At 35.7% G+C, this 23,652-nt stretch overlaps 3 protein-coding genes across 5 annotated transcripts; 2 read left to right on the top strand and 1 right to left on the bottom strand.

Moving 5' to 3' along the window:
- Positions 1-58: 58 nt before the first annotated feature.
- On the bottom strand, positions 59-12,553 carry LOC141828059 (ubinuclein-1-like). 3 transcript variants are annotated; one of them, XM_074715413.1, is made up of 13 exons: positions 12,110-12,553; positions 11,804-11,887; positions 11,589-11,678; positions 9,776-9,852; positions 7,348-7,930; positions 5,304-5,403; positions 5,116-5,225; positions 3,928-4,014; positions 2,767-2,892; positions 2,476-2,607; positions 1,926-1,973; positions 1,655-1,756; positions 59-802 (listed from the first exon to the last, which is right to left on the bottom strand). In XM_074715413.1, exons 1-13 carry the CDS (start codon positions 12,410-12,412, stop codon positions 329-331), a joined length of 2,316 nt encoding a protein of 771 aa, XP_074571514.1. In that variant the 5' UTR covers positions 12,413-12,553; the 3' UTR covers positions 59-328. The 3 variants fall into 3 exon arrangements, with proteins under 3 accessions (XP_074571514.1, XP_074571515.1, XP_074571516.1); XM_074715414.1 differs by having other exon boundaries at positions 5,304-5,400; XM_074715415.1 differs by lacking the exon at positions 3,928-4,014.
- Positions 12,313-23,027, top strand: LOC141828060 (acid phosphatase 1-like). The gene is made up of 4 exons (XM_074715416.1): positions 12,313-12,335; positions 21,251-21,595; positions 21,805-22,017; positions 22,699-23,027. The coding sequence occupies exons 1-4, from the start codon at positions 12,313-12,315 to the stop codon at positions 22,874-22,876; spliced, it is 759 nt and encodes a 252-aa protein (XP_074571517.1). The 3' UTR covers positions 22,877-23,027.
- Positions 15,629-18,645, top strand: LOC141828421 (ABC transporter I family member 6, chloroplastic-like). Its single transcript, XM_074715848.1, is given in 6 exon segments — positions 15,629-15,678; positions 15,995-16,216; positions 17,235-17,357; positions 18,197-18,258; positions 18,260-18,368; positions 18,552-18,645. Coding segments are annotated over 6 exon segments (642 nt in total). The 5' UTR covers positions 15,629-15,639; the 3' UTR covers positions 18,639-18,645.
- Positions 23,028-23,652: the final 625 nt, after the last annotated feature.

The following is a 23,652-nucleotide window of genomic DNA, read 5'->3' as shown; positions in this document are numbered from 1 at the left end:
CTATGCTAAAAAGCTATTAAGATTTTGAGTAAATACAACTTAAGAAATAAAGTAAATGAAACTCAAACGGTTTGAGAAAATTAATTGAAAGAGACATGGCAACATCTCAAACGAGTGAATGCTCATTTGTTCGAGTAAAAAAGATCAGTTTGTAATTGCAGGAACAGCCTAAAGATCAAGCCATGGCAGCAGCAGTTCACATCAAATGGTAGTTCAGAGGGATTACGATGGGTCGGGAAGATTACGTTATAGAATTACGAAAAAGAAGGGGGTAAAAATCACTTTGAGCCTTGAGTAATTTTTAATCTTTCTAACCTTTGTTGGGAAATCAGTTTGCCTGGTCAGAGCCTGGAGCGCCAGCCGATTCAGGGTTCGGCTTAGGATGGTTACTTGCATTTGTGTCATCCGCAAGCTTAGGAGACTTTTGTTTATCCATAGCATGCTGAGATGGGAGCTTATCGGGATGAACACGAGGCTCGCTCGACTCAGATTCCATCTTCCTTCTCAATTTTTTCTTTACATCCTCGGTGTTTGTTCTCACATCAGCACTTCTAGCCTTGTCAGAAATTTTCGATGCAGGTTGGATAGAATCAGTATAAGGTGGTGTTGCATCCACTGCTGTGCTGGTTGAACTGATGACTTGATTAGGAACAAGCTTGGTGGTTGGGAGGTACTTGGCAGCTGTATCAATGGCAGGAAATGTCTTCTCTTGCGAACCCCGTGATTGAGAAGCTGGATTGGACTCGTCTGCTCTCATCGCGGAAGCCAACTTTTTTCTTTTGATTCTCTCTTCATCACGAGCCTGAGCAGAGTATGAAAGAATGTCAATTTAACGTGCATACCGAAAGAAGAAAGGTCAACAATAACAAGAAGCGGAGAGCAGACTATTTGGCTAAAAAAAAATTAGTATATCAAAATCACTGTCTAGTTGGTAGGTTTCTGTTGATTCAGAAAAATTGGTGGGTGAAATCAAATTATCTATTATCTGTTCACAATGCATATCATTGGGAAGAAATCTTCTCTTGTTCTTGAGCTATATCTTAAGATAGGCAAATCCTGGCCTACAAGTTCTTATTACTAATGTTCCATTGTCATCAAGAGATTTCTCAATCTTTATCAAACTTCAGAAACATCATTTGAATTCTGCAGGGGAAGAACCAAGACAAGTATGGTCGCATGCCGAACATGTTTGATGCGTAGAACAATCTTCTTTTTAACTAAAACATAAGACCATTTGTCATATTTACAAGTTCTATTTTCAGTTGTAATCAAAATTGGCAGCTCTATTTGTTAGCAACTTCAGAAACTAAAATATTTTGTGTATAAGAGATCAAACAAAAACATCTTCCATCCTGAGACTCGGATTGATTATTCTTAAGCTACGTTTATTTTTAGTAAAATAATCACAAGTTCCAGGCAAAGAGAATGTCAGCTTCATGACTCTAAATCAACAAACAGTTGACTCTAACATCTTTTTTTGTTTTAATGAAAAAATACAAAGTAATAACACTTAGGTATAACACGTAAATGTTAAATGAAACATAATGACATGCACTAAAGATAAATAACATTCTAATTAATTAAAGGTTCAGATAATGAAAGAATTTGCAAAAACAAAAAAAATAAAAGGTCACAGATAGGTGGGATATTAGACCTTATGATGCCTGTAAAGTGCTCTTTTCCTTTCTTTCGATCTGTAAATAGCATCTTTGATGCCTATGTTATCCATGTAACCATTAGGCCACAATTCTGCAAGCTGGGATGCAGAACAAACATTTCAATTAAAAAAATACAAGTCATCAAAGTTAAATAAAATTAATAAATAGTAATGACTAGTTAATATAAAGTAGACTAATAAAGAGACCTCCAATAAGAAAGATCAACTAGTAACTAATCAAGAGATCATTTTAACAATTTAGTACTACCTCTAAATAGAGCTTCCTGCTTTGAGGGCCTTTATCCTCGTCCATTCCCTGAAATGAATAATATAAATTTTCAAATAACCCAACATCCAATACCTAACTTGGAGTTTGGATTCCTAGTTGCGCGACCTGATATGGGCAACACGTACTGGTTCGAGTGTAAAGGCATGTGTGGACCAGGATTGGCATGGCAAAATGGGTCAGGTCAGCAAAGAACCTGTGCCAACCAATATTGTTTGAGTACAGGTAGGAGCCGTTACACTGTCATATCAAGTAGAACACTAGCACTAGACTGAGACCTAAAACCTTGTGCAGACTAAAAATGGATCATTGGAGTATTCAACTCGCGTTGGATAATTCAACAATATCAATTCTAGGACATGATTTCAAATCTTACTAACACTGGCATTCTAAAATTCCATTAACACAACATTATCTAATCTCACAGTAGTCTCCTCGAACTATCTATTTCGACATTAGTATATTAGAGAAATTTTGTATCAAAACTGCATCTCATCATAAAAAGAAACAAGAGATTAGCAGCATTTGGTACCTCCACATACAAATCATACAGTTCACAAATCTTGTCTTCTAGTGCAGAATCCATACTTCCTTTCCGGACTCTTCTTTCATTGTTATTGGTTTCCTTAAAGTCAGTTGTTGAACCTTCTTGTTGCTCAGCCAACTGAAATATAAATTCACCATAAGAACTAAAAAGGCAATAGAAATAAATTCACTAATGAGAGACAACAATAACAGACCATCAATCCCAATTATTTGAAGTTATGGATCTATCAATGGTATGCAATCTCAGAAATTTACATGCCCAGTAATTAACTATTACCTGAGACTTCAACTGAGAAACCCGTGCTCTGACCATCTCATTAACCTCCTTTTTTATTTGTTCGAATCTATTGGCTTTCTGCTGTTTTGCTGAATTACCTAACTCAACCATTTCTCGCATATTTTTCTAATAAGATGTACGAAAGAAAAAGAATTAATTGAAGTGAAGGAAAATTCAGCATACTTAGCCACATAAAACATCCACCAATCAAATAGAAATGAAATATTTAATAAAAAAACACAGTAACAAGAACATATGTCCCTTAAAACTGATTGATTTATCTCTTTCCAATCCAGTAACCAAATATTAAGATGGAAGTGAATTGATCAGTTATTTGAAGTATGAGCTTACAATTTCAAGCCGTGAGGAAATGATGTAGTAGCTTATTACCTGTGATCCATGGTTTATTTATCATTTTGCATATTCTTGGCTAATGAATTCAAGTGTTGATTGATACCAATCAACACAAGTACTGAAATTTGAAGCCATTATATTGATTTAATAAAAAGGTATGGCATTAGACTAGATAAATAATATGTCATAGTTATATTCAATCAACATAAAAAAAATGATAAATCCCAACCCCATTGACTATCTCTGGGGGTGACCAGTGATTTCCCATACCAGGGTAAATCTGCACGCAGCAGCCGGCCCAGACGCCGATGTCCTTTAATTGCGCTCCCCATTGGAGGAAAATTCTAGTACCTGGGGATCGAACCGCAGTTTCAACCTGAATGTCCTACCGCAGCACCATTGCCCCGGGGATTATTCAGTCAACATAGAGTGATATAACTATGTCATTAGTCTAGGGAAATAGTTTCAAAATTATATTCAGTCAACATAGAGAATCATAACTCATTTCTACTCCATTGAACCAGTTGAAGTGTCAAGAAAAGTGAGAATAATAAGAAGTGTGCTGAGTGTCAACATGGCACAATACTGAAACCACCCTATACCAACCCGTACACCAAAACTCTAGCACAAAATAATACTTTAAATCTTGTGTTTATCCATAAGCACTGAAATTTGAAGCCATTATATTGATTTAATATAATGTATATCATTAGAATAGGTAAATAATGAGTCATAACTATATCCCATCAACATAAAGAAGCATAACTAATTTTCTACTCCATTTAACTTAATTCTCACAAAGGTTACCTTCAATGTCTTGCGCTGCATTAGGTGACCTAGAGTGCCCATAAGTCTATCTACCAACGCATCTTCTGAAATTTTACCTTGGCTTGCCTAAAAAAAGTGACTTCTTTTGGTTATGAACTGCTAATCCAGAGGTGAAAAAGAATTTGCTAAGCATAACTTAACATTTCGTATAATTCACAGGTAAACAAGAAAATAAATGCTCAAGAGTCAAAGAAAAGTTTCAAAAGCAACACTGTGCATGTGTTGGAATTCTATCATGTGCTAGCAGATGTGACTGTACCAAGAGGTTCATAAGTTATAAGAAAATAACATTTTGAAATAGGTGGATACAATTTAGTCAGACCCACAAAACTGCATCCATTGAAAAATTGCAAGAAGTTTTTTTCTTCTTCCTGTCATATAAAGTTATTAAATGTTTGTCTGTATCATGAAACATATTGAGATGTAATGATGATAATGATATTTTGCATATAACTTGGATGGATGGATAACATCCATATGCAACTTTTTTTTAAGCTTTGCAACTTAAACAAAAACAATAACATTATATAGCATTAAGAGTAATAGGGCTACAATACATAGCAATTGCAACAAAAAATTTAGGTGTCAATAATGGTGATTGGCCAACATTGTATAGGTTTAGGTGCCGATATGAGTGAATGGCAAGTGATATTGGTTTTAGTGCCAACACCAGTACCATGTGTTGGTACAGATTGTTGGAAGAAAAAGATGTTCCAGAGCTACACTTGACAAGGTGTTCCATGTCTTGGAGGTTGTCCGTAACGTTACATGGTGCCCCAATGTGTGCAAAACACATTTAAAACTCTGACCACAGTTATGAAACAACTGAACTCTACATGCCATGGTAGTAAATCCCTAATATGTCTACAGAAAAGCAAAAGAAGAAAAATGTCCTATTAGTAGGTATTGAATACATACATGGACTATGTTCCTCCTGATACAGCACCACATTTGGTAGATGAACTAAGGAATTCATAGAAGTCTCATTCTCCTAGCTAAAGGCAACTAATCCCTGATGTCAGAACCAAAGCATATCATACTAAACTTTTAAAAATCCTCTAGTATGAGCTCCAACAAATTGGAAACGCATAGGGTATGTTGATGTTTTTCTTTAGTAGCAGTGGGCATCTCTACAAAGGTAATGAGAATAAGGCCATTCAACAATACCGATAATCGGGCTACTTTAGCAAGCTTCTGTTTTACAGGCTGGGGAAGTCTCCTTTTGATGCTTTGAAATGCAGGATCTGCATCTTGAACAACAAGAGTTGGTGGTCTACCTACAGAGCCATGTTTCTTGAAGTTCAAAAAATAAAATGTTGTTAATGACTAAATGATCTGGAGTTCAGAAGGTTTACATTCAGCCACTATCATTTCGAGATCACGTATAGCCCGTTCAAGTGTTGTACCTTTAGGTCTAACAGAAGAACCTTCTTTCACCCTTGAGAATGGTTGCTGCTAATACATCAACAAATAGCAAAGCGAGATGAATTAGACATAACAAAAGTATTTCCAGCCACAAATAACGCATAACAGGTAGTCTACAGAATGACAGAGTGAAAAGCATGAGTCAAAACTCAAAAATAAATTCTAACTGATTGCTTCACTAAAACTGTGCAGAAGCAATGTAAAAGAACTAGTTAGCAGATACATATTAAACAAATTTTTCCAGGAAATAAAGGTGAAGATCCATTGGCACCATTAGAGTCACAAGTGTGAGCAAAATGATTAATCTTTTAGAAATGTTAGCTAACTGTGAATCTATATTTTACGGGTTTTTTGCAGGCCCATAAAAAAAGATATATCACTGAAGACAAAAGGCCAGGGTGATCCATTGATTGCGTCTAAGCAGTTCTCCATTTCTAACCCAATATTTGGCACTACAAAGATTTCATCCTTTATAGGGAAAGAAGATAGGAAAATGTTAAGGTATTTATCCACCAATCTTTGCTTTACTCACTGACTCATCAAAGTTTACAGTATACGAGTGTTATTCCTCCACTAAGTAAAATAATGACTAATCACATAACTTCACAAAGGTTCATCAATGTCATGTTAATGCTAATAGAAAACTAGTTTAGGGATTATATATGAAAAAGATGGGAATTGATGGTCCATTTTGAAGAACCAGATACAAGAAATGCTCTTAAAAGCAGATTTCACCATGCCCGTGTAGAGAAAAACAACAAATGATGTAAAACCAAAAGGTTGAGGCTTGCTTGAGACCTAGACAACCAACATTAAATGACATTGATGCTAAAAAATACAACTTGATAAGGATGATGAAAACCAATAAATGAAGGATTGTAATCTTAAGAGCATAGGTTATAAGGTATAACGGTTACTACCTTCTGTATAGAAAAGTAAATGAAGGAAAACTAGAAAATACAATCATCTCTTTAATACAAAAAGCAAGTCCATGGTTGAGTAATATAGGTATGAATGCCTAGAGATATGATAGTTGAAGATACCGAAAAGTGACTAGACAAGTAATTATTTTATCTATTTCAAGTAAAATTCATGTTCCACACAAGCACTCATATTTCCATCCTATTGTTTCAAAATGTAGATAAAAGTCTACCATGATCATCTACTTCATGGTGAAAATTTTCCTAATCCCTAATTAATACCACGGCAGAAAATAATTTCCTTGAATTTATCTGAAGGAAGCCATGCTAAGCAAAGACACAAAACATTCTTTGTCACAACAAAATTTTGCAGTATAAACAAGAGACTAGTAGATTTCAGTACGTGAAGAGAAAGCTCTAGGTTCCAATGTTGATATAAAATCAGAGAAACAGATGAATAAATGAGGCAACCAAAGTGACTAGTAGATTTCAGTATGTGAAGAGAAAGACAGTGAGCATCCTTAATTTGAAAAGCAGGAACTCATTTTTTAATTTCAATAGAGACAGGATTAATATGTAAGTAGCGTGGCAGATTTATGAGGCACTATTAACCCTTAATTGCAATATTCCAACAGAGAAAATTTCAAAAGGCTAACCTAATCATATATATAATTAAAGAAGATTAAAATAACAGTGTCATTTTCTCTTTAAGGTAATCACTTAGCGTACGCCAACCATGATATATAGAATTTAACTTTCAACTCTACAGTTCCCATGAAGTTAACAGATGCATTAACAAAGAATTAGGAGGTTGAGCTTTAGGAAAGCTCAATGGCTTTCTTTTTTTAGGAAAAAAACCATTAACAGTTTGATGTTGCAGGAGGCACCCCCTTCTGTCCATAGAATCACTGTGCAGGGGTCAACATTCAGACAAGGTGAAGGTATGAGCAAATATGAAAAGGTCAAAAAAACCTAAGTCATTGAAAACTGAAATGATGTTCATTTCTTTACGAGAAAGGTAAAATCAATGATCATCAAAGAGCAAAGAACTAACCACTGAATGTATAGGATATGAATTCCCAGAGGAATTCATAGAAAAAGCATCACCAGAATTGTATCTATCTGCATGTCTAACTTTTTTGGATGCCTCCCTAGTTCCACCATTTAGCAATTTTTTTGACTGAAAATCTACTTGTCCTTTATCACGAGATGCTTGGTCTAAAAAATCACTCGCTCTTGACCTGTGAGTAGTTGCAACATTGGCTTTATGCTTATCAAAATCCTTCAACCCAGGTGTAGATGAAATGTCTTTATATGGTAGTCTTGCAATTGATTGCTCTTCTGATGTGGTGGTGAAATCCACAGATTTCCTTTTTCTGACTGTGGTAGTGACTTTTGGTCTATATTTTAATGATCTTCCTTCCTCATTGTAATGTTCACCATATGATGCATAAACTTTTGCAGGATTTAATTTCCTTCCAGCCACTGAACTGCTCCTAGCAGCATCTTTAGCTCGCACTTTGCCAGCATTTGCTGGGTCATCAGAAACAATGATATGACAACCATCACCATGCAGCTTGGGAGTATCCTTTCTTCTCCTTTTCTTTGGTGCCTCTTTAGGTGTCAAGCTAGAATCGCTATTTTCAGAAAACAAAAGCAAAAATCTCGTGAAATTATGATTTGATTTACAATCCAGAGAAACTTTAACAGTCAATGAATTTACTATAGGGCGAACAAAATCAATGATCAATACTTTCACTGACTTAAATCAAGTTCCAAGAGAAGTCCAGATAGGTGAGGCCATTTTAGAAATATATCCTTACCATCATGCACCTCTCCCGAGATAAATGATTAAAAGAGATAAATAATCAAAAGCTAAGAAATTGGTTGTTGTTTGTGCCTGAAGATAACTAGCATTCCACTGCTCAGAATGTAACTGCCAAAAATGTTGCAGTGTAATGCCAGTAATGAAAAAAATCAGGCAAAAGGGGTCATGACTTCACTCACAACCCAACCGCTACAACTGCTGCGACAAAGCAGGAACCAGGCAGAGGTAAGCACAACTTTGCTCACAACCCAACCGCTGAAACTGCTGTGACAAAGCTGGAAACAGCCAGAAGCAAGCAAATTTTGGTCACACCCCTGCTGCCAAAACCGCTGTGACATAACACTGAGACCAGGTGGAGGGAACACAACTATACTCACAACCTGGCTGCCAAAATCACAGCAACCAATTGTGGAAAACAGTTAGAGGAAACCACAACTTTGCTCACAATTGTTGTTAAGATAGCTAGCTGACAACCTTGACTCATGGAGACACAATTACAGCCACTGCAAGCCTCTGCTTGTGATCCACCTCCAGCGTACTCAATCAACTATCTTCAAAAGCTTTGATCATCAAAATCATTGATTGTGAACTCCATTAACTATAACTGTTATTTCATCCGCATGTGAATATTTTATTTCAATTTCATTATTGTTGTGTCTAATCTATAGTTTGCTTATGGGAGTTTCTCTAGTTTATTTAACAACTTTGACAAATTATATATGTGCTCTGGCTTGAGAGAAAGTGCTAAGATATAGTATTAATAGGGTTATTGATGTATCATGTTCCAAAATTAGTATTTAGATTTAATGTCATGTCTAGACTCCTACCTACTTAATGGTTATTGTTTTGCATTCCTAATTTCTACAATAACATAATGTTGATTTTAAATTATTAAGGTAGCATGGCGGACAAAATATTAGAAAACGGAAAACGTAAATTGCACTTAAAAATGGTACTCTTGTTTACATGGATCTATGTTGTGCCTTGGTAGCATGTGGTTATATAAACATAGTCATTTTTACATGTATTTGTATTTTGTATAGTTTTGTACACTGTACACCACACTCAGATGGCATGCTTAAGCTACATAGGCTATATCAGCCATATGAAACAAGGTCACTACTCACCAGCATGCACATAAGGAACCATATATTGCAGTTTGTTATCCAACAAAAATACTCTAAATATGTCCTTTAATGGGGAACAAACACGCTGAGCCTTTAGCATAGTGCCTTTGGAGGGTCCTCACATAGAATCCTACCATTCTAAGAAAGATTTTTTTTTTTTAATAACTAGACATCTCAATCGGGGAAAAAACTGTTAACATGGACCAGGTTTCCCCCTATATGTACCTCAATTCTTATATCTCACTTGCCAATCGAGTAATGAGCTTTTATATATTGTTGTACTTCAATTGTGCAATAAACAAGAGAAATTAATGGTTACAAAGTCTTGCAATTTAACATTTCATTGCTGCAAATAACACAACACCAAAGAACCATACTACTTAAACTGTAAATTCTACACAATTTCAATGAAAGAAAAGATATATTTAGAGAACATAAAGCAAAACATGTTTCAAAGAAGTCAAGTATTAGTTATCTTGAAGCAAATAAGCACCCAAGAAAATTCAAATCATGTGGCAGAAAGTTACATTTGCTCTAACTTTCCTTTGTTGACAAAATATCCATTATGTTTTGTTGACATTTTGTCTACTTGAAAATACTCATCCTGAAAAAGAAAATAGCATAATCAATATAACCTCCAATGTTAAACCAATAAAAAAAGAAGAAAACAGAATTAAAGGCATAATATAAGCTATTTGCATGTTTTAAGAAAGTTTATCCATCCAATTGCAATAAAATATGAACACAGCTAGCAGGTGCATCTCATTACAGGAGTATAATGGTTAGTGCATTATCATGTAAAACAAAGCTTATTAATGGAAACAAAGGGAAATTTTCAAAGTGAAGAGATTTGAGTATTTGAACATGGAACATTTATACTAAGAAAACTATTCGTATAAAATGGCTAACCCAATAAATAAAATTTTATGATAAAGAGGATATGCTAGGTATTCTTTTTTTAATGTCAATTAACCTTTTCCATAACATTGGCAACCAGTTTAAATGAGTCTTAATTTGAACATACTGGGGTGTTATTCTTTGGTTCATACAACCTCACTGTCGTTAGAAAATTGATTTTAAATAAGGATAAAAATGTTTTATCAACATGAAACTAAAGCATTTTACTTTCAAGATGCACACAATTGTACTTTTCAACCCACATCCCTGAAAAAATTGGCAAATATTCCCCTCTGCCCTAGTCATCGCCTTCTCATCTCGTCTTCATTGACAAATAAAATGCCCTTTGGGGTCTACAATAACTGACCATCACCCCAATGCCTCCTCCCAAAACCCACAACAGCCACCAGTTCCTCTGGTCCTCTGGTGGAGGACCCGACCCCTTCATCACCAGCATCCCACCCACCAAAACTGTCCCTCCGTCCTCTTCCAACAGAAAATTGACAGCCTATTCCACTAAATCCACCTCTGTTAAGACCCACATGACAACTTCAGTTAGCAGATCATCTTATTCCCCTGCTTCTATCGCAAAGGAGATAAATTCTTCCCTCTGCTTAAACCACCAGCAGGAGATCTCCTTCTTCCCCTAGTTCCACTATAGCTGAAGACGACCTCTTCTAGTGACAGCCACCTTTTGTCAGTGGCAACAACGTCTCAATAACAACAGTAGTGAAGCAACACCTATCATCTAATTATTGAAGCTCCTCCTTGGTCACCTTGGCTAAGGAAGTCTTTTTTAAATTAGATTTATCAAGCTTAAGTCATTTCTTTTGTCATCTATGATATTTTTTATTCAAAATCATCGAATAAGAGTCATCGAAATGTCATGTACAAGGAATCTATTTCTTTCTCATCTCCTTGATATTAAATCACAAAAATTAATCATAAAGGATGTTATTTATCTTCATCATCTCTAGCTTATCCATACTTCAACATCAAAGAGAGCAAAACTAATAAACTCCATTTGTCAAGGTAAGCCAATTGAATATTAAATTATATGATTGTCTATGCATATACAGGTGCATATGCAGTTGCATAGACCACTTCTCAAAACATGTAATTGAAGTCAAATAGGTTTTGTAGGATGAAATTGAGGTAGAAAATAGAGCAAAATTGTTTAATACAAAAACTTGCCAATATCAATATTCTAGCCGGTGTTTTAAACTGCAGTGGCTTCACTAAACTGGCATTTCAAATCTACTAGCTATATACCAAAAACTAACCAATAATTCAATTAGAGAACAGCACAAAAGAAGTTTTTAGCATATTGATGATGCAACAAATATTTGAAAAATAAACAAAGATAGGAATAAAAAAAAGTGATGTTAGGGTCTCAGTACTAATTATGGCAATAGCATTCATAGATGGGTATGTGTCACTAACCAATTCAGCATCATCTATAAATGAATCCTCTGTGTCATATTGATCATCATCTGGGATGTCATCAAGTTCTTCATCACTGCTTTGGTTTCCCTAGGTCAACAAACTTACACTTTATCAAGCCATTAGCCAGCGTGTTAAAGATCAGAAAATAATGATTTCATAAAAAATTCAAAAATCATATAAGCAAGAATATAAATGTAAGAGGCACTCCATACCACGTACAGGCGTTCAATCTTCTCTATAACTGCGCTAAAGCGGTTTGGAGGCGGAACTGCATCTTTTGGATCTTCTACTGAAGGCTGATGTCCCACAAACAATAACCTCAATTTATATAAAATGCGATACTAAATAAGCAACAAATACACAAAATCAATAACAAATTTTAACTGGAGAAACGCACGTCCCAGCAGCACGTAGCACATTGCAAACTAATTGAGCTCTCTCGTCGGAAAAAGCCAAACACAAATTACAACAGCAGGAATAACGAAACAAGATGCTGCAAACGAAAGGGAAAACCCTACCGCAGCGACTTCTCCGGACTGAGCAACGAGGGGCCGGTCAGCGGGGACAGCAACGGGAGGGGATCTTTGCCCCTTGTCGTTATCCTTAAGCAAACGCTTCCAGGACACAATGGTGGTCTCTCCGGGCTTGAGGGTCACCGAGAACCGCAGCCTCTGGGCCCCGTCAGTAGGCGGCGGCTCGTTCTGCAGGGAGGCGACGGCGGATGACGAAGGCGCCACTGCTTCCGCCTCCGGGGGAGGCGGCAGCAGAGGGGCAGCTGGGGCAGCAGCGGAAGCGGAAGAAGCCCTAGCGGTGGCATCCATGGAAGGAGGATGAGGGGATTGCTACGGAATCGGAGGAGAGGGGAAGGATTAGGGCTATCGAAGAAGAGATCGGCGATCGGGATCGATCGCAGCGCCGGTGGTGGAGGCGATGAGGGATCGCGCGGGATTGAGGCCTTAACTAACCAGCCTTCGTCGGCGCGTGAAGGCGAAGTGTACCCGACTCCATTCCTTTTCCCGAATGGGAGATATCGACCACATTTCAAATTATTCTCCGTATTTTTCCTTTTTAAAATTTTTTATCGAAACCACGCACCTATTTTTCTAAATATGCAAATTCACACACTCTACTTTTAAAATTATCAAATGGTACATTATCTTTGCAAAATATTCTTTCCCCACCCTTGAATGTTTGAATGCATCCAATTAGGTTCGATCATATTATTATTTATATTTAAATAAATTTTAATTATTATTAATTAAATATTTTTTTAATTCATATATTTATCATAAATTCTAAATCCTCATCTTATCATTCATAAATTTATTAAAAAATATATCAAATTAAGATATGCCACTGGGAAGCTGCAACGAGAACAAGATAGAATTAAAATTGAAAGTTTTAGGATTTGAGTTAAATCTGATTAAATAAATTTTGAATTGAGTTGGATTCGGATCGGTCCGAATCGACTTGAATTTAGGATAGAGAATTTATCAATATCAAATAATAAAAAAAATAGTATGATAAAATAGAAATAAAAAATATTTTTAAAAAATAATTAAAAAAATGTTGCTGATTATTAATAATGATGTATGTTGATGAATTATAATTGTAATAGATTGAGTTGTTCAGATTATTTAGATCGCCTAAGTTATAATTTTTAGATTGATTCAGAATTCGAATTAAATTTTTTTATAATACTTTCCATTTGATCCAATTTGAAATATATATATATATATATAATTTTGATATCATGTATATTTTATAATATATGATTCCTATGCTATAAAAGTTGAGGCATCTGAAACAATAACAATCTCATTTTTAATTTTTTTACTTATGATTAATATGATTAAGTTATTTAAGAATTTTCATTTAAAATTTAAGGATTGTATTACAATATCAAGTATAATTTTTTTAAAAAAAAATTTAATTGCTTATGGAGTGTATCGGATTATTATTTCGTACTTCTTATCTAATACACCCCGTGAGCAACTAAATTTTTTTTATTTTAAAATTTTTTTATACTTAATACTATAATCTAACTCTTAAACTATAAAATAAAAATCTTAAATAACTTAATTAATTATAAATTAAGTAAAAAATTTAAAAGTTAAAAAATGACATTGTTATTACATTTTATAAGACCCATTGGATATCAAAACTCTCTCTGTATATTTTGTAAAATAAATACAAGGCAAGTGGGGCAAAAGATTTAAAAATTCTCTTTAATACGTGTTTGTCCTATGTTTTGGTCTTGTTTCCGTCTCATTTATATCGTCGAGGACAGAGAGGGTGGGATGGTCTTAATTAGGTTGGATCATGACAAATTTTCATAAAGATAGGGCAAATTATTATTATTATTTTATTAATTTAGATTTATAATTTTTTAAATTAATTAATTTTAAAAATGATCGATTTGATTTTAAAATTTTTTTATCAATCATTAAACTAAATTAAAAAAAATAAATACTGACAAATAATTCAGTATCACATCAAACCTTGAGGGATTTCAATTTTTATAGGGTCCCTAAAGCATTAACTAAGGATTGGCTTTTTGCGTGGTTGATCAAGACTTACATTGACATATAGCTTCCACAATCGACTTGATTTAAATTTATATAATAATATTATTAAAAAGAATTCGATACGGTCGGTTTCATTATAAATGGCAATAAATTTCATGGAGAACTCATCATATTTTTTTTTAAAAAAAAAAGAGAATAAATATTTGTTTTTGCAAATTAATCTCTCTAGCACTTCACGAGAGAGAGTTGGGCATGGGGATGGAAGTGTTCAGCTTCCACAACGTTGCTAATGGTCGAGACCACCACCATTTCTCCTGAGACCAAACCCACACACCTCCTGCGGCGGAGCTCCTCCCGAGCCGGCGCCGAGGCCGATCTCCCGCCTCCCTGCCCCGCCGTACTCACCGAGGAGGAGAGGATGGACATGCTGTGGGAGGACTTCAACGAGAACGACGGAGGAAATCATGCTGCGGAGAAGAGCGAAGGTAGGAGGAGGAGCATATCGGCGGGCATGCGCACGCTGGCCGCCGCCTCCGCCGGCGACGACGAGGAGGAGGCTGCTGCAGGCAGCTTGTCGCCGGCGCCGGTGGCAGCGGCGTCAACGAACGGGACGGCGCTGAGAAGGAAGCAGGGGTTGGTGGCGACGCTGAACATGTGGAAGAAGCTGCTTCTTACCAAGAGGAGGAAATCCAAGCACCAGCCAACTTAACGATGGGTATGAAGATGAATTCACCGATCACTACCACCGCCGCCGCCGCCGCCCCGCCGCCGCCTACCACTTGAATTAGCAATTCAAATAAATTTGGAGATGAAATCTACCAAACTAGTTATTTGTGAACTTCTGTGAAAATTTTAATAAATAAATTTGCAATACAAGTGTTTTTTTTAAAAAGTTATTAAACAAATCAGGTGAGATACATGGATAGTCAAATCAATGTAATAACTCTGCAATATTAAATTCGATTAAAAAATATAATTTTTTTTTCATAACAATTTTTATTTCTCAAAATATCTAAAATATTATTAAAATATTATTTTTAAAAATAATTATTTTAATAAACATACGGACCAATTGATCCGGCCAACCCATACGGCCGACTTGACTCGGGTTCAATTAAGCCGCCCCTTTTTGACATTTACACCCTTCTCTCAGCCCAACGAACCGAGCACGCACGGCGTTCACTGCAGAAGAAGAAACCAAATCACCTCGAAGCCCTTCTTCCCTTCTCTTCCGCCATGGCTCTCTCTCTACAGGAGAAGGCCGCGCTCACAATCGACTCTGCCTCTCAGAGTGGCGCCGCCTTCCCCGACGGTCCCCCGAGGGTTCTGCTGGAGGTTAAGGATTTGAAGGCGGCCGTCAAGGAGTCGGGGCAGAAGATCTTGCGGGGAGTTAACCTCACTATCAATGAGGGCGAGGTTTGCCCTTTTCCGTTTAGTCTCTCAGTCGTTAGGTTTTTCCGGGCTTCTGCTTGTTTGCTTTTTTTTCTTCTGAGAGGCTTTTCTCTGTAGATTACGCAATTATGGGGAAGAATGGATCGGGGAAGAGCACGTTCTCCAAGGTGATTCTTGGATGTCTTTTAGCTTTTGAATCGAGTTCACTTGGGGAATGTGAATAGATTTTAAGCATGAATTTTCAATTGTTCTTAGCTAAGATGGATGCTGTAAACAATAGCCTTTCATCATCATTGTGCATTCTAAACATTGATCGTTCACTTTTGATGCTTAGATTTGTTCTTTTAACTATCTTTTTCTCTCTGCAAGGGCCGTCCAAAAGTAAATCATCTTAGATGTATGAAAAAAATTGAATAGGGGATTGGCTAATAAGGGAATTTTTCATGTCATTTGTATTTATTAGAATGCCTTTGCTTATTTCAGGTTCTTGTTGGACATCCAGATTATGAGGTAACTGGTGGTAGCGTTTTATTCAAGGACCAGAATTTACTTGACATGGAACCAGAAGAAAGGTCCCATGTTGGCATTTTCATGAGTTTCCAGACCCCTGTGGAGATACCAGGTGTGAGTAACTTCGACTTTCTGCTTATGGCATTCAATGCTCGAAGAAAAAGCCAGGGGATGCCACCAGTAGAACCTCTTGAGGTTTGCTAATGTTCCACGACTTTTTCTATGATTTTCAACTACATTGACTGTCATGCTGTGATATGCTTCTGATCATTCTTTCCATCTTCTCTCTGGTTTCTACACAACGTCAAACAGGAAAAAAAATATGCTGACAAATAGTTTGGCATAGTTCTTAAGGAAAGTAGTTGCTTATCTAACTTGAATAAAATCATTTTCTAAAGATGTCAAGCATACATGCCAAAAAAAAAAAAAACCTACACAGTAACGAAGTGCATATGTAGGTGTAGGAAATGTATAGCTATAGATGTATATTTTGCAGATTATTGTCAAATTGAGATAAGCATGAGCAAAGAAAACTGTCTAGTTAACTTAGAATTTCTGCCCGTGTTGCTACAGTGGTCAACTAACATCTTGCTACCATGTGAATCAGTTGTAGAGAAATAGTTTAAAATACTAGATTTTATTAGAAGGGTCAATGATACATAAATCTTGATGCTTAAAAGTGTAAAAAAAAAAATATTGACCTATATTCTATAACGTATCCAAGAAAAACTGCAAATATTTTGCCTTATGTAACACTGCTTTGAAACATGTTCTATGATTAGTTTGATGAGATTTCTACTACTTGATGGCGCTCTCTTATTATTCACTGAGCCCTTTCGAGGGGCTTGTATTAAGCAAATGATTTTGTAAGGAGCTAGGAATACCTTGGTTTTTCTGACTTATTCACAAAAAGAATGTGCAAAACTGTCCTATATATTATGATGATATTCTGGTTAGATAGTATGCTGTATGCATTATAATCTCGTTTCTCTAATATTATGTATGACAATAGACACGATGTTATTGAATATTTTTTTAACAACTTTTTTCATGACTTCTGCAACATTCATTAGTTAAGCTGTACGCTGTACCAACCATAGAAGAGACTAGTTAGCAGATGATAGATGCATCTTTCTTCCATTCTCCTGATCATTTGATTCCTGACTAGCTTTATTAGTTTGCATAACAAGAGATTTGTTTTTTGTCTGTACAGTTCTACAGTTTGGTGACTCCTAAAGTTGCTGCCTTGAATATGAATCCAAAATTTCTCGACAGAAATGTAAATGAAGGCTTCAGTGGTGGTGAAAAGAAACGGAATGAAATTCTGCAACTTGCAGTATGATTATGCTTTATTTCATGGATGAATATATCGCATAAATTTGTCAATGCTCTTATATCAACCATCTTCAGTTTCTTTTGATTGTAAATTGTAGAGGTCATATAAGCTACTGAAATGCATGCTGAAAAATTGAATCAATCCCATTATTGATCGCATCAATCCATGACAAATTGGTGGATCATTGTGGCCTCATTCTGATATGATAACTACAATTCCTGTAAAATTTCTTTTAGACAGAAGCAGCTAGATCTAAGTCCAACAGAAGTTAAAATGGGGTACAATATTTTAAGATAATATAACTACGTTAAAAGATGACTGATAGTTTGCTAAGTTGTATCATTTAAATCCAAATCTATGATATGTGAGATGAGATGTTAGAAAATTTTAACACTAGCGATGTGGCTGTACGTAGAAATAAATGTAGGGAAAAGGTCCACATATCTGATTGCAGATAGTTGAGATTACTGGCTTATTATTTGTGATTTTGTAAATAACTCTACGGCTAGTCTATGCAAATCCTACTCTGCTCACCACCCAAAAGTCATGTCTCTAGTATTGTGCCCCCATCCAAAATAGAAAATTATTGGAAATGGTTTTATTCTTCCTAGTCTGCCATGAACAAAATTCTGGAACATTTTTTCTCTCTCCTTTTTTCACTGCTCTCCCTGTAGTTTGCTTTCATCACTATAAGCGTACTTTGAGAACAATGCAAAAATAATCTATTCACTACAAGATGAGTTTATGTGATATAGCATTTCCAGTCCAATTGTTGCTAATCATAGCTCTTCTTCTTTTGCCCTAGCTGACTACCATTCAATTGTTTGTTGTTGTTTCAGGTTCTGCAGGCAGATTTGGCTATTCTCGATGAAATAGATTCAGGTTTAGATGTCGATGCACTTCGTAGCAAAAGCTGTTAACGGACTATTAACACCAAGTAATTCTGTGTTGATGATCACACATTATCAACGCCTCCTGGACTACCTCAATCCCAGCTATGTGCATATAATGGTAGGATATTTGTATTTCAGAAAAAAAGACCCTACTTTCTTATATGCTGGCAATCTCTTTTATTGCGGATCTTGCTATACCACTATTCTGTTCTGCCAACTTAATTCAGTCTTTAGTATCTCTTCAAGATTTAACACAATATCTTTTTTTATGTTTCTGGTGATTCTGAGAGTTGTTGTTCAGGAAAATGGCAGGATCGCAAAGACGGGTGATGTTTCACTTGCAAAACTTCTCGAGAGGGAGGGCTATAGAGGGATCTATGGGTCATAGCTCAAGAGCAGTATGCAACCCCACTTTATTGAATTGTCTATTACTTGTCTTCGATCCAATCTTTATACCTAAATGATGTGCTTTACAGGCGCATGATTTCAAAAGATCCACATCCATCCTGTTGTCATTGAAATTGAACATCCTCATTCCTCGAACAGCTACGTAAGATCAATACTTGTATTTCATTTACATATTCATTCAAAACATTCAACTTAAATTTGTATATCTAATAACAATTAGCTTAGTTGATGGTCACTGGAAATTGTTGTAAATTTCCTTGTAACAATTTACAATTTAAATATGAGTTAAATATTTTACCTGAGAAATTATTCATTAAGTAAATAGTTGATATCAGCCAGTAGAGTCATTTGATATCAGCCAAAATCTTAATCGAGAAATAAGCAGTAGTAGTTCATGAGAAGAACTATTAATAAGATGATAATTTCATTCAGTGGCTTCATTTAACTCCACTACAGTTTGTGATGATTGATGTTCCCACAGGTTACCCATCCAACAGTTTATACGATCCAATCACTTCCATTCATACAAACCAATGGATTGTTTCACCCACAAACATTAGGTACGTTCTTCCAATACTTGATCCTCAACTATATCCTGAGACCCTAGCAACTGTGATTCTTGCACCGTGGCAGCCATGAAAGAGGTTAGGGGATACCCCCCTTCCACTTGGTTTCTGCAAGTGGTGGCACATTTTCATGTCTGCCATTTTGGATAAAAAATGTTTTCTGAAGATTCAGTTTGTGACTTCTTGCGTGCAAGTTAGAAAGATCAAATCGAGAAGGATATGGATGTTTGTGTCATTTGTTTACTTCATCTTTCTAAGCACATTGCTTTAATGACCATTGGAATTGATGATTATAGCTATCCTAGGCCCTATCATCATCATATCATCTGTTGCTTAGTCTAAATTATCATCTAGTATTGTAGGGCACCTCTCTCTCTCTGCTTGCTTGTTCTCATTCTTTTGACTATATTAAAAAATGCAAGAATAGTTGACCTCAATTAGTAGTGAATGTTCCTATCACCCTGGATCTTGGAAAGATTAGCCAAAGTCCACGAAATGCATTCATCTTTCCTCATGCTTAGTTTAATCTTTGCTTTCTCAAGTTGACTTTCTTATGGACCATTCATGGAACTTGGAAGTTTTGGATGTCATAATCCATATCTACCAAAAAGTTGACTTTTTTTTTAACTTACACCCACTGGTATCTTCACTTTGTGCAACCCAACTAGGATTTCCAACTTCCTTGCCTTGTTAAAATTTGGCAGGCTGACAAGGATCCTATTTACTTTGTCTTAGTAAGTCAACCCTATGACCTAATACCCATCTAATTCTCTTTGAGATTTACATGTTGATTCTCTAAATTCTAGTGCAACCAATCTTCACAGAATCAGACCTACAAAATGCATCATTTTTGTCACATCAAACTTTATATTTTCAAATATATGATTCTAAAATTTAAATTTTGCATGTGCCACTAATGAATTAATAGCAACTCACTAATGGTGATCTGATAGCTTATCCTTATCCTTTAAACATTGTATGAAATGTATTGAAATGACATTTGAATATATCTGAATGTAAAAGAAATGATGAAGAAAAAGAATCAGCTAAAAGCTTAATAGAGAAAGAAAAGCAATGGATGATAGAATATTGAGAATATACCAATACACTAAAGAATTGAACAAAATGGTTATATAAGCTTTGCAATAAGTATTTTATAACCACTATGATTAGCAAGTCAATGATTCCTTTAGTATTATCAACAGAAAATTAATAGTGGAGTAAGCACTTGTGAGCAAGGTAATTGTTTTTCGCTGATAGTCATTAGCTTATTGCACTCACACCCCACAATGTGAGGGTATAATGTAGTCATCATGGCTAGGGAACTAAAAGCCAGGTTTTGACTTATTGTATGAGCTTTGTGGAGGAGGAAAGACTCAATGAATAATATTCTTAATTTTATTTTGTATAAAGGTTGCTCGAGTTAGATTAGGGTAAATGAGTTAAAGTTTTGTTGGAATTATAGGTACTAATCCATAATATCATTTTATCATAAAGATGTTACTCAAATTAGTGTTTTTGAGATTTAATGAGCTCAATATCAAACCTAACATGTTATCGACCCCCCGAATCCTTGAGCCATATAAAGTTAGACAAATATGTCTGTCAATCTTAGTAATGATAAACATCCGCGAGTGATCTAGTATCGAATTACTAGTCATTTTGAACGAACTCGGTTTCATTGAATCCAATGTGAGTCAAACAAGCAAGTGAGTCGGCCCCCACGAAGAATCTTATGCCATGCATAAATGTGGCAGACAAAAGATTCCATCAATGTTAACCAAGTCAAAATCGTTCATAGGATCGCATTACAATTCCTTCAAAGTCAAACACCAACAAGAAGATGTAATCAACCAATATTTTCTTTTCCAAAAATATTATTATTCTTTTTATTTTAAATAATAATTCTAATAATAAAAACAGAGCATGTGCGAATTGCACTGTTTAACCTTTTCCTACCTTAAATAGCTCCCATACTTCACCTTCTCTATGCACGCAGAACTACTACTTGTTAAGCAATGACTAGGGTAGTGGTCATCTTTGTCCTCCTACTACTCCTTGCGGCAACCAGCAGTGGCATGACAGCTGTGTCGGAGCACCAGCAGCGCCGGTGCTTGAGCTGGAGGGTGGCGGTGGAGGCGAACAACGCCCGGGCATGGAGCTCCGTCCCACCGACATGCGTCGGGTATGTGGAGGACTACATGCTGCGAGGCCAATACCAGAGGGACCTCGACACAGTCACCTACCAGATCTTCGCATACCTAAACAACACCATCAACGTCGCCGCTGCCGATGGAATGGACGCTTGGGTGCTCGACGTCGACGATACCATCCTCTCCAATCTTCTCTACTACAAAGGCAAACACTATGGGTATACTCCACCTACTTGAATTAACACAAATTCTCTAAACAAAAAGGTCCTTTTAGTAAAAACTTCTAGGAAAGGAAGAATGTAATATTAAAAGTATATATCGTATCATATATGAAATAGAAATTATTGAAAAATTATGGAATACTTATAAAATATTGTTTGATTATTTGTAGCATTAGTTTCTAATTAATAGTATTATCGATATGTAGAGGAGACCCTTATGATCCATTGGGATTTAGAAGTTGGGCACAAAGAGGGATTTGCTCGGCCATTCCTAAGATGCTTCGAGTGTACAAAAGACTGATAGAGAAAGGTTTCAAGGTGTTTCTCGTGACCGGAAGGGACGAGGAGATGTTCAACTCATCGACATCTCGGAATTTGGATGCTCAAGGGTTCAAAGGGCATGAGAGATTGATAATGAGGTAATTTTGACATATTTTAGTTCTATTAGTGGATTAGCAAGGCAAGCTTACATGCATATTTGTCTAATATGAGCATAAGCCAAGGCCACCAAAGGGATAACAAATCTATATCATCGACGATAATAATCTAATCTTTATGTTTTTTTTTTTCACTTTGAAATTGTGCAAAAAGATCACTAATGACTTCCAAACCATGTAACTTAATGCATTAAATATACATCAATTCTCTATCTTTGACAATTTAACAAGTCTTAGTGTATAGGTAGGTTTTCATCTACTTCAACTTCATCCAATTTATAGTAGTTTAGGGTTGAAAGAGTTCATTGCATGATGGACAATACGCGAAGAGAAGAGAAACAATATAACTTCTTTCTATCCAAGTAAACGAACATGAGTCCCATGTCAAACACGAAGAAGGATTCGACACGAAGAAGAATTGTTGGTGGATGAACCACCAACCTCCTACAAGCCACTAGGTCATCTAAATCCCATTCATGTATAACCATGCGAACAGATGTCTTACACGCACAAGAGGTACATTCCTAGACTACAATTTGATAACATTTACAACATCCGCTTCAGAATTTAGTCGAGAACAAAGGAGTACCCCTGCAAAGACTAGACCTACATACCGATCATACATATCAGTAGGTCGTAACACTAACACAGTTTTTGTCACAGAGGTGCAGATTACAGAGGGGTGGGTGCTTCGGTGTTCAAGTCTACAATGAGGAAGCAGTTGGTGGGCAAAGGATACAGGATCAGAGGCAACATTGGCGATCAATGGAGCGACCTGTTGGGAGATTGCAATGGCGATCGCATCTTTAAAGTGCCTAATCCCATGTATTTTGTTCCATGACACCATCTAATTATCGTGGCCGCGAATCTAATCGATATTCTAAAACCTCAAACTATATACACATGTATGAGCTCAAAGCAACCAAAGCATTGGTATAGTTGTTATATAACAGATATACACACCATTAACCTTGTAGTCGACTAAGTACTGTACTTGAGTTAAACATAAGAAAGTGCAGGGGTGTGTTTATGATTCATAAAGATTGAAACTACAGAAAGAAAGAAAGTGTTGTTCTTATGATTCATAAACAAACTAAAAAACTATCAATTCATTAATAAAACTACTTATCAACATGCTATATAAATAAATAAAGTTTTAAAATGAACAGTTCAATAATCAATTAAACAAGTTTAAAATGCAAAAGTTTCAATAATATCTAAATGAATCAACCTCAAGTCAAATTTAAACAAAACTTAAGGTCATAGAAACGATTAAGCTAAGCTTGAATAATCATTTCAATGGTTTGGTTCATTTTATGATTAGTTTGGTTTGACTTAGTTATTTTATCAAACAAACTTGAATATCATAAAACTTGATTCGGCTTAACTCATTTACAATCCTACGATTAGATCTACTATATTATATAAAACTGAATATTAGACTATGAAGATGAAAGTCATAAAGATGATGATATCAGGATATCGAGATAAAACAAGCTAAATTCCAATTAAATATAGATGAGGATAGTAGGGGATCAACCCATGACATAAAAGAATCAATCCATGTAATTGATAAAAACTTGTTGTTGTTGTTCTATTTCATTTTCTCCATTCAAG

The sequence above is a fragment of the Curcuma longa genome, chromosome 4, assembly GCF_044706935.1.
Source record: "Curcuma longa cultivar G26 ecotype Majalengka, Jawa Barat chromosome 4, ITB_CL_G26_1.1, whole genome shotgun sequence".
Classification (NCBI taxonomy): Eukaryota; Viridiplantae; Streptophyta; class Magnoliopsida; order Zingiberales; family Zingiberaceae; genus Curcuma; species Curcuma longa.
Note: the sequence above shows the minus strand (reverse complement) of the source record. Positions and strands in the feature narration are given on the sequence as shown.